Source organism: Felis catus, chromosome B2 (genome assembly GCF_018350175.1).
Source record: "Felis catus isolate Fca126 chromosome B2, F.catus_Fca126_mat1.0, whole genome shotgun sequence".
NCBI classification, from domain to species: Eukaryota; Metazoa; Chordata; class Mammalia; order Carnivora; family Felidae; genus Felis; species Felis catus.
The window spans coordinates 141,368,516-141,386,423 of NC_058372.1; the positions used below are offsets into that span (position 1 = coordinate 141,368,516).

The 17,908-nt window shown below is 46.7% G+C and overlaps 1 protein-coding gene across 5 annotated transcripts in view; it reads left to right on the plus strand.

Moving 5' to 3' along the window:
• The window catches only part of ZDHHC14 (zinc finger DHHC-type palmitoyltransferase 14), a 358,275-nt gene that overhangs the window by 12,500 nt on the left and 327,867 nt on the right, over positions 1 to 17,908 (plus strand). Inside the window, exon 1 of one of the 5 annotated variants that reach the window (XM_045058293.1) lies at positions 245 to 613. The exons of 3 other annotated variants lie outside the window; for them this stretch is intronic. In XM_045058293.1, the coding sequence (XP_044914228.1) occupies positions 447 to 613 (167 nt within the window). In that variant the 5' untranslated portion in view covers positions 245 to 446. Of the gene's footprint in view, positions 1 to 244; positions 622 to 17,908 lie in introns of those variants that run through there. One more of the 5 variants, XM_045058294.1, reaches the window with a different exon arrangement.

The following is a 17,908-nucleotide window of genomic DNA, read 5'->3' on the forward strand; positions in this document are numbered from 1 at the left end:
TGATGTGGCGGTTTTCAAACATATTCATAAAATCTTTAATCCTCTTTCTGTAAAAAAAAGGATGGACTATAATTCTTCTCCTTTTTTTTCAATGTTTATTTATTTTTGAGAGAGAGAGAGCATGAGCAGGAGAGGGGCAGAGAGAGAGGGAGACACAGAATCCGAAGCAGGCTCCAGGCTCTGAGCTGTCAGCACAGAGCCCGACGCGGTGCTTGAAGTCACAAACCGTGAGATCATGACCTGAGCCTAAGTCAGGTGCTTAACCGATGAGCCACCCAGGCGCCCCAGTTCCTCTCCTTTTGAATATATGGGTCTACCTTAGTGGCTTTAGAACTGAGATTCTAAAGAATAGAACATGGCGGAAGTTTAGCCGTGTGATTTCTGAGGCGAGGTCACAAATGTGATGGAGCTTTTGTCTGGTGCCCGAGTTCCATCTGTCTCAGGACATGTACCTTCAGAGCTGCGAGCTACCATGTGAGAAGTCTAGCTACATCATACAGAGATTCCATACAGTACAGAGGCCGTGTAGAGAGTCCGGACCACACAGGGAGGTGCCCATGGATCTCCCAGCTCTTCCAGCCCCCAGCTGTTCGAGTCTTCCTGGTGCAGACATGTGAGCGAGTGAGCCTTCACGTGATTCCACTCCCCCACTTCCCCCGAGTCTTTGAGCCACCCCAGCGGAAGCCACATGGAGTAGGCATGAACTATTCCTGCCATGTTCTCTCCACATTGCAGATTTGTGGACAGAAGTGTTGTTGTTTTAAGCCACTACCTTTTGGAGAGGTTTATTAGACTGGAAAGCTTAACTACCAGAAAATCTCAAATTAAGTGTTGAGACTATTTTGGAGTATGCGGCAATTACTGCGTGACTCACAACACTAAAGTTATAGTGCTATAACTTGAGAGGTCTTTTTTTTTTAAGTTTATTTATTTTGAGAGAGAGAGAATCCCAAGCAGAGTTCGAACCCATGAACCAGGAGATTATGACTGGGGCCAAAGTTGGACGCTTAACCGACTAAGCCACCCAGGCACCCCTGTAGCTTGAGAAGTTTTAAAAATTTATGGTAGCATCAGGGTTAGCTTTTCTCACCACTTCCATTCGGACATGTCCTCGAATAGGAGAGAAAGGAGTTGCTACTCAGTAATGCATTCACAATTGTGCCAAACCCCGGGTCTAACCCTTGGTAGAAGTGTTTTTGTTGGAAAAGTGGTTTGAGCTCAGTGATGTAGGTCCTCATCAGCCCATGCCTGGACACAGCGCCGGCCTCCTTTCTCAAATTTTCTTCCGTGTTGTGTTTGTTATGTTTATAGTGATAGACTCTCACACCCATTTCGTGAAAAAGTAAATGTACACAAAACTGTTGAAATCTGGTTTTTAAGATCTGTCTGTTTTTCTTACAACTTATTAAGAGTGACAGATGACAATCTCTGTATTCTTGAAGATCTCTGTGTAGAGCCATCCATCTGTTGACTTTGGAGAGGGTTCATTTGGAAACGTGACCCTGGTAGGGACTCCTCTTCAAGATTGTTGTGTACTAGGATGCTCATTCTTCCCTGGGTTATTGAGACTGGGGACCTGGCTTACCTACCCTCCATGCTTTTGACCCACTGAGTCCTTTCCAGAAACAGCCTGTGGTCGCCTTATGTCTGCAGAGCCATGCTGCCCCAGAGATGGGCAGCTAGACAACCAGTGACTCCCAGTGACCCGATCTTTCGAGTGGGCCTCAAAGTTTTATAATCAATGCAGTTTATCATCTTGAATGGTACTATTTTGAGGTCTTTTAATGCCGTCAATTTCCCATACACACATTCTTGATGACAGATAAGTACATTTTTGAACATATAAGCCAAAGTCAAGTTAAATTCTGTAGCTATATATAGTTTATTTGTCTTTCTGACCAGAGAGAAAAATTCTTTACTCAGATCTCACACTTACTAGCTTGGTATAAATTTTCCTGCTTCATCTTTAAGATAGCAGCCCATGCAAATTAAATTCTGGAATGGTCCCAACACACACATTTAAATGGTGTTTATACTCTATTTAGGAGACATACTGACTTTGTGTTTCTGTTTCTATTCCTTTAGCTATATGCATATTTTGTGCAGATATTTCAAAAGGTATGGTCTTGTCTTTTAAAGATAAATAGATACTGAAAGTTAGAGAACTCTATTCTTTGTCATTAAATTACTGTTTAGTCAGGATTAACATTGTATACAGGATTGTCTCTTTGACTCAAATAAAAAAATAAAGGTAAGAGGTATTATTTTTTTAAGTTATATTCCTTTACTGAGCTAGACAATTATTAAAATTCTATTTTTTATTTAAAAGTTGAAATGGCAACCAAGTGTCCCATTCATTCATTACAGAACTCTCTTGCCTCTTGGCTATGGATGGTTATAATGATATAAGAAATGATGGATCTGTTCTCTAGAACATGAGATTAATATTCCTCTCCACTCTAAAGAGGGTACGAACTTTTTGATTTTAGGATGTTGGATGGGTTTGGTCCCATCACCCAGACTCGACCCTGGTTGGTGTTTTCAAAAAAGATCTCAAGCTTTTCTGATTGCAAGCCCTGATCACGCACAACAGGGAGAGTTAAAGTGTAGAAATAAATGGAATTGTTTTCCTTTCTCCTCATTCTCTCTTTCCTCTGCATAAGTTTTCTGTTGCTGCCATAACAGATTACTGCATAGTTAGTGGTTTGAAATCACACACAGTAATTATATGACAGTTCTGTAGATTACAAGTTGGACATGGGTTCCCTGGAAGGGGCAAGACCTTGGGCTGGATGTCTTTCTCCAGCTACAGGTGGTTTCCTGACAGGGACTTGGCTGGAAGCTGACAGATGCCAGCAGTCCAGTAGCTGGGAGAACAAATGCTTCTGTCCTAAGAAGAATAAACAGTAGGGTGGGGTGGGAGGGGTAACCTCTATGGCAGATGGCAGCATCCACTACAGTTAGTGACGGTTGAATGTTGCAGGTGGGTCAGCTACCTGGTGGGATGACCCGGATTGGGCGGGGGGTGGGGAGGGGGACAATCCAACAGCAGAGGGAGAGAGGGATCCCATCTGGCAGGCCACAGATGGGATCAGGGCAGCCCCAGGGACCTAAAAGTGTCAGGCAAGTCTCTAGTCCTGGAGGGTCACAAAATAGAGCCTCAAGTGTGGGGAACCTGAGGAGTTTGGGGCAGGGATGTGCTCCTGGGACTGGACACCGTGTGACGGTAGCACAGCAGCCTCCTGGCAGGGGAGAGTCCCTGACGGTGATGTTGGTGCTCTGTCCCCTCTGGATCTGCATCTTAGGACCTGCTGAGCCAGCCTGCATTTGTGGGGAGAAAGGGGAAGGCAAGGCTGGGAATCAGGCTGAACCTGACTGTTAATGAAATTCCCTTCTGAGTATGAGATGGGCCTTTGTCCCCCGAAAAAGACTTTATAATTGCCATTGTTTTCTGCCTCTGTCTTCACCAAGGACAGAATATGGCAGTAATTAGCAATGCTCTAGAAAAAAGCTTAAAGAAGTATTCTTTCTTCTGAATCAGGAAAACTGTGGAGATGTCTTATAGGAACGCAGTTGGTTGTATCAAACTGAGCTATTTCTCTTTGTATTTTGGAACGAATATTGTCATTCTTATTTATTTTACAATTTTTTTCATTAGTTATAATGATTCTCTACCAGTAAGGCTGCTCTCGGTGGCTACACTGACCAGCACAGGGACGGGGGTGGGGGGTGGGGAGAGAGGAGAGCTCTGACTGTGTGCACAATACACGTGCAGGGCAGGTGTGGCAGATAGTTTGCTTGTTTCCAGAATATCCACAGTCAGGTTCATTCAGCCTCCAAAGAAAAGTATTGTTTTTTATGTTTATTTTGAGAGAGAGAGAGAGAGAGAGAGGGAGAGAGAGAGAGAGACAGAGACACAGAGAGAGAGAATTTCAAGCAGGCTCTGCACTGTCAATGCAGAACCAGACACGGGGCTCCGTCTTAGCCCCAGTGAGATCATGACCTGAGCCAAAAGGAAGAGTCACTTAACGACTGAAACACTGAGGTGCCCCCAGAAAAGTGATTTTACTTGAAGTGTCTTGTCTAATACATTGATCAAAATACTTAAGACATTGGGGCGCCTGGGTGACTCAGTTGGTTAAGCATCCGACTGTGGCCCAGGTCACGGTCTTGTGGTCCGTGGGTTCGAGCCCCATGTTGGACTCTGTGCTGATGACTCAGAGGCTGGAGCCTGCTTCCGATTCTATGTCTCCCTCTGTCTCTCAAAAATAAATAGACATTAAAAAAAATACTAACGAAGACATCTACGAACGTATGCTGTATTTTGGAGGGCAACTAAAATGTTTGTTTCCAGACCATTTGATCAGACCATGCTCTCCTGATTCCCATGCTTAGACCGATAGGAGACATCATCCTTGTGAACGAGGGTTCCATCGCATCCTTCAGCCCATCTATTTTTTTCTCAACACTCTTCCCATATCTTTCTCCATGAAATATTTACCCCTCTTTTGCTTTTGTTAGTATTTCTGTTCCCTTTACTCAAGAAGTACCCATTGAGCATCTCCTGCATGTCAAACACAAGGTGTCATGTATCGGGGACTCTTTGTATATCCCATGGAGGGGCTGTGGTCTCCTGTCAGGGCCACGGTTGGCATTTTCCGAGTCTCTGAATAAGCACCGTGCCATGAGATAAGAAATAAAGGCACTTGCAACATTCATCATGAGTAATTGTATGTATATGCCTTTTCTTCAGACAGGCTTAGATCTCATTCTTTTTTTTTTTTTTAATGTTTATTTTTTTGAGAGAGAGAGAGCACAAGTGGGGGAGGGACTAAGAGAGAGGGAGACACAGAATCCGAAGCAGGCTCCAGGCTCCATGCTGACAGCACAGAGCACAACCCGGGACTCAACCCACAAACTGTAAGATAATGACCTGAGCTGAAGTCGGACACTCAAGGACTGAGCCACCCAGGCACCCCACCCCTTTTAAGATTCTTGTTTCGAAGGCACAAAAGCAGTTTTTCTTATTGTCATTCATATGAAGAAAACAGCCCCCGGAAGGTTCACGGTTTTGTGAAGAAAGGTCTGGAGCCAGAAACTCTGCCTTCCGTGCTCTTTCTAGTACGGGAGCTGGGCTTTTCTGCCGGGCTGGAGCTAACCCAGACATTGACTCTCCCCCATGCACATTTCTTTGCACATCACAGCTTTTTTTGAGGCTATGCCTGATCTTCCCCATTCTCTGTGGACCCCTCCCAGGGACCAGGCTGGCCAGGATGGTCCTGATCCTGATGCCACACATACACCGTCCCTAATGTTGATGCAGGCCTGGGTTGGGCCCCCAGCAAACACTGGTCAGACTGCTTTGCAAAGGGACAGGAATGATGACATCTGTCCCAAGGGGAGGTTTGCTCAGAGTCAGTTGTGTCATTACCACCAGGGCTGGATTAAACCCTTTCAAAAGCCATGAACATGAAGAAGTCTCCATGGTCAAACCCCTTCCCCACCACCACATGTAACGTGTATACAAATATAAGTTGTAAAACACAAAACTCACCTTCTTCCAATTGCAAAATTCTGAATAAGCTCGCTGAAGCTATACTTTCCTCCGTTTTCACGCCCTTGCTGTACTGATGTCCTAAACCATTGTGTGGTCTGCCCTGGGGATAATTCGCCGAGGTCTCACCCTAGAGAGTTGTAGGGATAGAGCCAGAGTGCCAGCCACAGCCCTGGAGCCCTTGTCTGTGTCCTACCCACCCCAGCACGAGAATGCCAATGCCACTGTTGTCTCCACTCACGCTGTCACTACTGTGCTTCCTGGAGGGCGGCACTGGGGACAATGACTGCATAGCCCCTGCATAGCCCACATTCTGAACAGTGGCTTTTTAAAACTAGAGCATGACTTACACCCAGCAGTTCCTCATGGAGACCCGCGACACAGGCATACACTCACATCCACACACACACTTGCACACGCACTCACTAAAATGGATTCACAAAGCGACACTTCATGTGCAGTGAGCTCTATTCTAGTCACTCTATTGTTTCATCCTAGAATATTTCACTTAAGAAATCCTCCTGGCCCACTGCATTGATTTAGTGACACCCCCCCCCCCAACCTACAAACGGAGGAACACTGTGCCATCCCATGACAGCCAAGACACCACTGCTGCCCTCGGGTGACAGGTCCCCACAGCCCCCGTCTTCACCCCTGTGTGTCTTCTGCCTGAACTCCTTCCCTCACTTCCAGACGCACACCTACGAGATGTGCAACAACCCATCTTTCCTCGTCTTACTCAAGCGTACATGTGTCGTGCAGCCTTCTCGACACCCCAGTTGTGGACACAGCTGTGTGCTAATGACACTCTTTGTCCCGTGTCTCTGGCGCTCACCGTGTGCCTTCGTTTGCTGTGCATGCCTTTCTCATCCGCCGGCTGGGAGCTCACTGAGCCCTGGCCTGTCCTGCTGTGCTTTGGCTCCTGTGCATTTGGGACCAGTATGTGGCACACAGTGGGTACTGAATCAGTGATTCTGGAACTGCATTAAAATGATACCCTTGAGTGAAGGGGCCAACCCAAACTGCTTTTCCAGCCAGGCACATCTACTGATAGGTTCCCATACATGCAGGGTTTGCATTAGCTCCATTAGCTCTCCGTCACATGCTAAAGCCTTTCTACAAGGGGCAATGAAATAACCATGATCAGGAACCCAAGGTGTAGACATAGAGGTCAAAGACATATAGAAACACTGGTGTTTCAAATAATGGACTTCTAGGAACTTTTTTTTAGAAGGATGAAAACATGTAAAAATAGGTGGTTTTTTACAATAATGATTTTTTTCCCATGATTAGTGTTGACTCTTGTCAATCTAGGACAGTATTCTAGAACATTGCTAGCTCTACACAGGATTCCTTTTCTCTTACATTTGATCATCTAGTGGTAGAATGGGTAAAATTTCCCCCATTTTACAGGTGAAGAAACAGGCTCAGGAAGCTTGGTGACTTTCGGTCATACAGAGGCACACCGGCAAATGGAGGGTGAGAATGTACAGCTTTTTTTTTTTTTTTTAAACATTTATTCACTTTTGAGAGACAGAGACAGAGTATGAGTCGGGGAGGGGCAGAGAAAGGGGGAGACACAGAATTTGAAGAAGGCTCCAGGCTCTGAGCTGTCAGCACAGAGCCCGATGCAGGGCTCAAACTAACAGATTGAGAGATCATGACCTGAACCGAAGTCAGACGCTCAACTGACTGAGCCACCCAGGTGCCCTGAGAATGGGCAGCTTTTGATGGCCTGTCTGGGGCTTACCCGGTGCATCTTCCTTTTTCCTTTTTTTTTTTTAAAGCTTATTTACTTATTTTGAGAGAGAGAGAGAGAGAGAGAATGCAAGCAGGGGTAGAGACGGGGGGGACAGAAGATCTAAAGCGGGCTCTGATGGTAGAGAGCCTGATGCAGGGCTCAAACTCATGAACCGTGATGTCATGACTTGAGCCGAAATCTAGAGTCAGATGCTTAACCACCTGAGCCACCCAGGTGCCCCTTTTGGGAGTCTTGAGTAGAATCAAGATAGGTAAGTCTAGCCCTTGATTTTATGACAAACTGTATAATTGATAATTTTAGGAAAGTTTAGCTTTTCTCTTTTGAAATTTTTTAAAAAAATGTTTTATTTATTTTTGAGAGATAGGAGGGGCAGAAAGTAGAATAGGACAGAGGATCTGAGATGGACTCTGTGATGACAGCAATGAGCCTGATGTGGGATTCGAACTCACAAATCATGATATCATGACCTGAGCCAAAGTCAGATGCTTAACCGACTGAGCCACCCAGGTGCCCCTACATCTTTTCTAAGGAGGGTAGCACAGGTGGCAAAAGGGAATGTGATGTTCTCATCCTCATAGCTGTCAACACGACTTGTCTTCAACGTGAAATTCTTCTGATCATTTCTTGTTTTAAGCTTTTATTTCTTCCTGGAAGAAAGTAATGAGTAGATTGCTATTTCCTCTGTCATTTGAAGGTATTAATACTCTCTGGCTGGCGGTGCATATAATACTATTACTTTCTGGATGGGTTTGCTGCATCGTACAATAAAAAGTCATGCCGGGGCACCTGGGTGGCTCAGTCGGTTGAGCGACCGACTTCGGCTCAGGTCATGATCTCGCGGTTTGTGAGTTCGAGCCCTGCGTCCGGCTCTGTGCTGACAGCTCGGAGCCTGGAACCTGCCTCTGATTCCGTGTCTCCCCCTCTCTCTGTCCCTCCCCCCACGCATGCTCTGTCTCTCTCTGTCTCAGAAATAAATAAACATAAAAAAAATTAAAAAAAGAAGTCAGGCCAGTTTTCGCCGGAGTTCGTAGATTTGGCCTTAGGTCTTAGTATATACAGGGAGACACAAATAGAATTCCCAAGGAGCACTTGTGAATGGGAAAGGGGTTTTAACATAATTTCTTTGGTTTGTCCCTCGCAGCACATACCATTTTGATTTGTCACAAGCTGTAATGAAAGTACTTAAGCTTCTAGGTGAGGAACCAGAGGAATACACTTGGTGAAACTTGTGGTCATTTAGTTGGGTTACAAGGAAATAGTCACTGACGTTAATTTTTTTCTTCCACTTTTGACCTTCACCCAACCCCTGCACCTGGGAGAGTGAATTTCTTTCTTCCCCGTGCCACGGACCCACAGCTCCCAGAACCCACAATACCTGCACTACTATCCCCTTCCTTAAGGAATAAAAAGGACAGGAGGCCGGCCTGAGAACTCTCCCTTCGTTTGTCACTTTTCGGTGGGGAAACGCATTCCCGATTTCAAACGGCCGGTGTAGGAATTAACTTTGGGGGCTGCCTGTTCACCAAAAAAGAAAGCTCATTTCTTTGGAGCTGATTAGCTAAGCAGAGCTCATTAGCTTAGCTTAGTTTAGCAAGCATGATCTCATTAGCTAATGTGACACCATAACATATACACTGTCAACCACCAGAGAATGAAAGGCGGCCAAGCAGGGCAGCATGCCCATTACAGGCATGCAGATCATCCCCGTCCTGGGCTCCCATCAGACCACCACCAACACGTGCCCGGACAGGTGCCCTGCCCAAACAGCACAGGGCAGCGTGCAGCGTGAGGACATTCCCCAGTGTGGCCTGCCCGTAAGGGCCGGCCGCCTGCCAAGGGCTGTTGTGCGTCATCTTACTTAAGCCTCACAGGCCTCGGGAGCAGTTACTGCTATAAGTCCCATTACACATGAGAAAACAGGTTCAGTTATAGATCTTTAGGGGTCTTGTCCATAAAAGTATCTCCTGGAAGTGGCAAATGGGTGTTTCCTAAAAATAAGTTTATGTGCTGTCCTGCTAATTAGCAGGGCCATTATTCAGTACCCGTTGCTTTGTTAAGAAGTGTTCCAGTGCTGACAGCCTTAGTGGTTTTGCTTTATGGAGAGGCTCTCCCCGTTTTCCTCAAAAGTGCAGCTGTCTGGTCCTCCGTTTTTTCCTCTAAAAATGGGACAACAGTAGCTTCTGGCAGTTTCCTGGCAGCGTTCCAAGGAGGGAAGGTATCTGGAACATTGAGCCCTGTGCCTGGCTCACAGACACTCTCTGGATCCTTTGCTTTGGTTAGATAGCTTGCTTTTATTTTTATTTTCTAGTGTTTCTGACCGCCACCATGATTTTATTCTAAAATAAATGCTCAGTTTAAGGCCAGGTGAGGCAGACAGGTAGGCGGAAAGTGAAGGAAGTGCCCGTCACAGGCACGTCCCCAGCGGTGAGCGGTGGAGTCCGCTCTGGGGGGGGTGGGCAGTAGCTCGCTTTCAGATACACTTTTTATTTTAGTGTGTTTTCGATTTATAGAAAAATCGTGAAAATACCATCAGGTAACTTTCTAGTTTGCATCTTCGTATGTCACGTCTTCCTCAAATGCTCTTTAGCCCCTGATAGATATTCTCATAAGGAGTTAAGAGTTAATGAATGAATTCCTTATGCGCTGCTGACATTTCAGAAAGTAAGATATATACAAGCCAATTAGAAGCAGTGGGTGAGGAATCGATTCTCTCCGAGTAGTCGGTGCAGACGCGTGCCTTCAGAAGTGGTGGCCAGCCTTGGTGTGTGAAGAGCGAGGAAGCCGAATCTCCCATTTGATTTATTTATTTTCCTGGCTCATTAAAAATAGACTCTAAGCGGCTCAGGAATATATTATGTTAGGGTCTGAATCCAGAAGCATGAAACCAGGAGAGACACCCATCTGGGAACATTTTTGCATCACTGAGATCCGGTGCAAAACCTTCCCCAAGTAGCCTAAAAAAAAAGGTTTTTTATTCATGTTCTTTTTTCTTTTGGAGTATGGAAATTTGGTCAGCAAACGAAAAGTCTGGATGGTGATGATGATGATGATGAACGTAGGTTGTGTTGTTAATAACCAAACACACATATTTGCCTAAGGGACTGAATTTTGACCAATGATTTACTCAAATATAAACGACTGTTTTTTGATAACAGTCTAGCATTACTTTCACTTTATAAGTGAGGCTATAGTTCACGGCTTAGATTTGATGATCAGCCTTATAAATAAAGCACTGTATAGTCAAAGACATTTTGCCACGATTCTGTAGTCATTAGGTGTGACAGAGAGGGACGTGCACTGCTCCATGAAGATGAAGTCTCAGATGGGGAATCAGTTGAGAATTCTGGGTAACTGTCCCCCAGCCCCACCCCCACCACCCCATCTTTTCCTCTTTGTTCCCCCTTCTAATTGGGATAATACCACCCTGGTGTCTTCTGTTGAGTTAAGCCTTGTCCTTTTGAGGTCACGGTCCTTTAAATATTAATTCCCAGTGGGAGAGGTAATACATTGTGTATCACACCAGCTCCAGAATGTGCATTTAGCTTATCACTTTCTCACCAGGCCTGAAGCTTTAAACAGGAAGCTGTGTTTAGGGATGGCATGAGGTGGGGGGGGGGGGGGGTGCAGAGACTGCGATCCAGGAGGGAAGGGCGCTGAGAGTGGCACGGGAAGGAGAAAGAAGGTTGAAAAGGTTCCAAAATCAAAGGGACCCGTGTGTCTGTTTGGTCCTTCCTGACCCAGTGATTGCTGTAAGTGGGATCATAGTTATCATGTTGAGTTTATGAAGGTGACAGTGTAGGACACTGAATTAATACGCCTTTGGTTGAATATGATTTCAGAATAATTTTGCTCCAAGAATTAGATGGAATTTGGTCTGCTGAGTTAGGAGAGGGCACATTTCCAGACTCAGAAGGAATATCTCTGCAAGCCAGGGGTCCCCCAGCAGAGTCCTGATTGCTCTATCACTAGCTTATATGGCACCTTTGTGTAGATTTGAGAAAGTCATTCCTTCTTCAAGATAGTTTATCTCCAGCTGTCAGATAATTGTCATTATATAAATATTTTTATTAAAACAAAGATACTTCTCTCTGTTGGAAAATTATCAAAATAAAGACATAATTCCATGTTGTCTACAAGGTAAATAGTGCCCCTTAATTGTAATGCCCTGGTTCAGTGCACAAACTGTGCAACTGAACATGTAGCCCTGCTTCATATTTCTCTAGTCCTTTGGTCTCTTCATATCTCTGGCAATGCTGAGTCCCCACCAAGCTAACTGCCTGAAGTGCAGAAGAGCCTGTGCCTGTCTGCCATTCAAAAAAGGAGGCAGGGAGAAAGGAGATAGAGTCCTTCTTGTCAGCTATTTGGGGATCAAGCATTAATGTATGTATTGGCTTTTCATTGTAGCCGTGCCATTCTCAACCTTGGATTAGCAATGCCTTGGGTATATAATAGTATTTCCATAAGTGTAATGCGCACCCATTATGGGCCAGGAATTTTGGTATCTATCATTAGTCCTTGTAACAAGTGGCCCTACAATGTAGGCAGCTCTTGTGGCTCAGGGTGGGCACCTAGACCACAGCCACCCATCTAGTAAGTGGCAGAACAAGGATGTGAACTCAGGCCACAGGGCTGCAGAGCTGTTCTCAACCCTTGTGGACCTCAGCGCCTTCCCCCCACCCCCAGCCCAGCCCACTAGCTCCACATGTCTGGGCTGCCCTGAAGCCCCACCTCCCCCCGCCCCCCGGCTGGGGGGTGCCTTGCCTTCTCCTGCCCTGTACTGGCTGTGTGTACAGGCAACAGCCTACAGATGGTCTCTGGCGAGGGAACCCTCCACCTTATAGGCATCGTTTGGTTAAAGGGCCAGCCATTTTATATTCTTCCTAGGTTTTGCTGGCCTTCATTAAGCCAAAATTGACTGGATGCAAGAAAACTTCCCAGCAATATCCTATAAGGAAAATTAACCCTTGGTGTTTTTCCCATTGTGAAATTCAATTTCTCAAATAATTGTTTTACACTGCCCAGACCACGTCATTTTTCATCTGAGGAGACAGATGTCTCAGCCCTAAAGTGAAAGCCAAAAAAAGGTGGACTTTGTTGAAAATTACTGTTGATGTGTTGGCCACGTGATTGTGATGAAATTGGTATGCCTTCACCTTGGAGAAAGGCAAAAGCAGGTGTCTAAGTGTTCATTTAATTACAGCTTGATGGGGACAGGCACTTGTTTGCCTGTCCCCATGTCCATATTTATTTCAGGGTTGATTAGGGTGATGTGTGAGTGCCAAGTAAACTTGGGTTGGGTGGGCCACCTGGCTAAGTAAACTCATCGTTTGCTTCTCAGGGATCAAATAATCAGAAAGCAGGTTGTTTCTATGCGAGTCCTCTATTCTCCTGCAAGTGCTGTCATGTTGCTAGGAAATGTGAAACTCTTTGTTTGAGAAATGATAAAGGTCAAGTGGAGAAATAGGCCCAAGAAGGAGTCAGATGTAGTAATGACGACAGATCTTTATGAGGTCATGTTGTTGGCCGGATGTGATACGTGGGGGTGTATGTCTGTTTTAGACATCAGTTTCAGCTGGGATTGGGTTTGTTGTGGATGATAGCAACCCCCCAAATAACACTGGCTTAACCAAGAGGAGAGTTTGTTTTTCTCCCACAGAAAATGTCAGAGGTCGGCGGTGCAGGCTGGCGTGGTGGCTTTGTCCCGCAAGGTCCTCAGAGAGCCGGGCTTCTCCCTGCTCACCCTTCCCTTCCTCTTGCTCTTGTGATCAAGGCGACAGCCAGAGCGCGGGCTGCTGCATCGGAGTTCCAGGCATGAGGATGGAACAGAGAGGAGAAAGAAAGGGGCAGAAAGGAGCCCCTGGCTGCCTCGTTAAGAGCTGCTGCGTGGCGTCCACTTGCATCCTGTTTGCAGGTCATGGTCCTACCTAGCTGCAAAGGCAATTGGGAAATGAGTCTTTGCCCCGCACTTCCGCACGACCCGTTAGACCTTGTTATTACGTAACGAGAGGCGAGCGGTTTTGAGGAACAGCTAACACTCTCTGCCTCTGTGTCCCCAGCCAAGTCGGTGTGTTGAAGCCACACGGAGGAGGGTGCGGGTGCCACTTTCTGAGGCTGGGCTGGGTGGGGCTCGGGGGTTGGGAGCTCTGTGGCATTGACGTGACCCTTCATCAGGTATTTGGTTCCGGAAGCTCTGATTGGACCTGCCTTCCAGAGGCAAGGAAGCAGCCGGTTGTCCCCCCATCGTGGCTCACGCAGTGAGCTCTGCTCCCTCCGGCTCCTTTCCTTAGGAACAGGGCAGGTGGTGTTCTCCGGGGGACCTGTTCTCTCCTGGGGAGGTGTTCGACGTGGGGCCCGAGTGCTCCCTTGATAGGTATTCATCGGGCACCAGTTGGTCAAGTGGTAGGTACGGTGGGGAGCCAAACACAGCCCGCCCCTGCCCGCGTGGTTTCCTGTGGTTTTCCGCCTCCTCTACGGGCGTGATGGTGTCCCCTGCCCGGCAGCTGCTATGGAAGGTGTTCAAGTACCTGTCGGGAGTGGCTCTGGCAGGCCGGGGCTTCCCAGGCAGCGCTCCACAGCGGCTTGTGCTTGTGCCCGGGCGCCTGCCCGCGCCCACTGGCACATCTCATGTTTCTCATGTCCGTCTGGGGTCATGCTGGGTCCCAAAGGTCAGCCAGACTGCAGCCAGGAGATGTATCGCATTATTTCATCGCCACCTTTGCCTGAAGACGGGAAAGCAAATAAGGGCAGAAAGTGGCACGTCACTTCGGTGCTGCGTGGGCAGAGGGGGTGCTTGTCTGCCGAAATTCACTGCATTGGTGTTAGTGTGTTCGGCTTGAAAAAAATAAGAATTTATGCACAAAAGTTCGCAGATCTTCAAGGCAGAACTAGTGTTGCAAAACAAACAAACAACTCATCACACACTCGATTATCAGGCACCTTAGAAAGAACAGGCTAGGAAGTAAGAGTTAATGCAACTTGATAAGGAAGTTGGAAGCCCTGTCGGATATGCAGATGAAAGATGTAATGGCTCGACTGTCACCTGCTTTGAGCAGGGTAGTCGATTCCATTTTTAACTCCTTGTCATCCATCGGCTGGAAGAAAGGGCCCAGGCCAGTGGCCTGTCCACTACAGTTGATAAAGATTCTCTGGGAAGCTTTTTAAGATGTCATCTTTGGGGACCCACATTAGATGTAGTGAATCAGAGTCCTGGGCTTGGGTTGGGTGGTGGGAGGGTGATACAGTTCAGGAGATGCTGTTTGTTGAAAGCTGGCAAAGAGTGAAAAAAGCCAATCTCCAAAGATTATATACTGGATGATGCCATTTAATATGTAAGATTCTTTTTTTTTAAGTTTATTTATTTATTATGAGAGGCGGGAGAGAAAGAATCCCAAGTAGGCTCCATACTGTCAGTGCAGAGTCTGATGCGGGGTTCGAACTTATGAACCGTGAGATCACGACCGACCCAAAGTCAGATGCTTAATTGACTGAGCCACCCAGGCGCCCCTAATACGGAAGATTCTTAAAATGACAGCATTGTAGAGATGGAGACCAGACACTGGTTGCCAGGGATTAGGGACCTGGAGGGAGGGCGTGACTGTGCTGCTGGGGCAGTTCTGTATCGTGGTTAGTCATATATGTGATAAAATGTCATAAAATTATACACAAGCTACATCCGATATAGGAATGCATGCACACATGGGTACGACGTTGCTGAGGCCTGCGGTTTAGTTCATTGCGCTGTGCCAAATGACTTTTAGGTTTGTATGGTGTCACTACTGGTGCAAGTTGAGTGATGGCTACTTTCTTACGCAGAAAATCAGATCCGTGCAGAGAAGATTAAGGTTGGAAAGTAAAAGGAAAGAAGAGAGAAGTGAAAAGGGTGAACACTCTCTGCACTGTTTTTACAACCTTTTTTTTTTTTTTTTTTTTTTTTTGAGTCCGTAACTACTTCCTTCAAAATACAAAGTTAGAAAGAACTCTCTGGATGCCTGTGATGTGCAACTGCTGGGTCACACTGCACAGTCCTTGGATGTGTATGCGACTGGCGCCTGTCAGAGGCTGGGGCAGCGCTGGGGTTGGGGGAGGGGTGCGCGGGAAGATTGGCCTTGGGTCTGGAGTCTGTTGAGTGTTTATCAGCGATATGAGATAAAACACCCTTTGGAATGGGAATTCCCTCGGCCTGGAGATTCAGGTGGAAATGCTGATACGGCTACAATGACTTTGGTAAATTGGAGAATGAAGAAGATCACCACAGCTCATCGGGGGAGGGGAGAGAGAGTCCAAGGACATCCACAGCTCTGAGTCAGAGCACGGCCGCGTGTCAGGTCTCAGACATGAAGTTCTGGGAGTCACTTTCAAGGAGAGCACCTGTATGTATCAAGACTTGAAAAATAAGATCGATAGGGAAGAAGAAGGGCTGCAGATAGAACAGCTTTCAAACATGCGTGTTTGAGAGAGCCAGTAAGGTTAAACTATTTGGGATTGTCGCCACAGTGAAAGGTGGTTAGTTCATACTCCTGAATGACAGGTAGAAGCGGACTCGAGGGATTACAGCCTGGAAGGCAAGGTGACAGTGAATGAGGGAGAGAGATAAGCCCTTGCAAATGCTGAGAATGGAGACTCATTAAATATTTGTAGAAGCAGTAGGTACACGGGACCCTCGTGGAGGAGGTGATTCTCCTGGTCTCTCTGCCTGTCAGGTCAAGACTTCATCTTTAGGACCTCAACCATGCGGAGTGCAATTCTCTGAAATACCGAAGTTTTGCTCATGAGATGCCACTAAAGATTTGTATGTATTGAGAAAGCCGATGAACACACCTCTCCTCACCTCGTTTCATCTGGCGGCTGATGGGTGCCCACGGTTTCTCTGATTCTGTTTTACCGCTACTCGCTGGTGTGATGTCACTGCCTTAGACAATTTGCCCCAGGAAGGGGAATTTCTTACTTCGTACTTGTAAAATTACCTGAAGCAACAGACAGTGTTCTCTCAGGATGGTTTTCTTTTTCTTTTTTAGGTATCTCCCTTTTAGAGCATCTTTTTAAGTCAGAAGGCAGCCAAAAATTTCTCACATTCAGATACTTAGTGGGAAGGATGTGTGGGTGCTGAAAAGCTTTCTACACTGCATTTTCCAAAATGTCTTTTTCTGTCTAAAGCATGTCTCCATGGAACCTCAAAACTCTTTTCTACCCACAAATTATTCCCGGCTTTCTCCAGAAACTGTGTCCCTGTACTCAGGGCTCCACCAGTGGCAGCGTCTCAGTCTTGCTATGGGTTATAGGTTTTTCTGTCCATTAAATGCCACTGTGTTCCTTCCTCTCCAGAAAGGCAAGCAGGCGCTGGCGGTGCGAAATGGCACCACAAAGGTTATCCAATGCATTTCTTTCTGTACTTATTTACCCTTCATAGAAGTTAACACGTCACTCGTGTTGCAGTGCGACCAACGGGTTGGGTTTCACTGCCAATTACTTGGGAACGGGCCCTAACTCAGTGACTTCCTGGAGAATTGTCTCAGTATTTTATGTAGATGCAGGTGGCACGAAGTAAACGCGGGGGGGGGGGGGGGCGCGGCAGGGAGGGGTAAAACCAATACGAGATTTTGGATGTTTGTATTCTAGATTCCTTCAAAATCGATGTATTAATTGATTCCTTCATTTATCCCACGAATGTGCATTCAGTATTACTTCGTTAGGTGTTAGAAATTAACTGGGAACCAAAACAGACAAAGTCGCTGCACTGATGGGGCTTATAGGTTGAGGGTTTTGTTAGCTTGGGTCTTTGGAGAAGCAAATGCAATGGGATCAGATGTGCAAGTGTTTTGTTAGGGGAAATGCCCTGATGGGGAAGAAGATGCAGAGGAAGCTGGGAACTTGGGGAGGGACTTTGGACCATGCAGGCCCGAGCTCTGGTGAAGATGAGAGGGAGAGAAGTTTGTGTGGAAGCACCCCGTGTGGTCCAGGGAGGTTTGGCAAAGCTGTTTGGGAGTCCCTAAGTCAAAGTCAGGGGAAAAGCCAGAGTCCCTGAGACAAAGCCAGAGGAACAGGTCTGTCTTAGCATTTTTGTTGCATTCAGTCATTGACTAGGTGGCCCTCTAAGAGCCATGGCCTCCACACACACACATTGAGATGGATTTCCAAGGCTGCAGGGCAGGCTTTCCTCGGTCCGTTATTCTCCCTGTATGGGGAGGTGTAGGAAGTGCATAGGAGTGGGGATGGGGGAAGATATTAACCAGAAAGTCACATGAGAAAATGTAAAATTAGAGCCATGAAGAACTCTAATAAAAGCCAAGTATACCGTGTTAGGAGAGTGTAGTGAGGCTATCTCATCTGCCTGCAGGGGACAGGCCAGGGCAGGCTTCCCCAGGGCCCGAGATCCAAAGAGTGAGAAGGGTTTAAGTAAGCAAAGTTGGGGAGGAAGGGAGGGCTCTCCTGGTGGCACTGAAAGTAGGTAGTCAACAGGCACCTGGGTGGCTCAGTCAGTTTAGCATCTGCCTCGGCTCAGGTTATGATCTCACGGTTCATGGGTTCGAGCCCCACATAGGGCCCACTGCTGTCAGCCTGTCAGCCCAGAGCCCACTTTGGATCCTCTGTTCCCC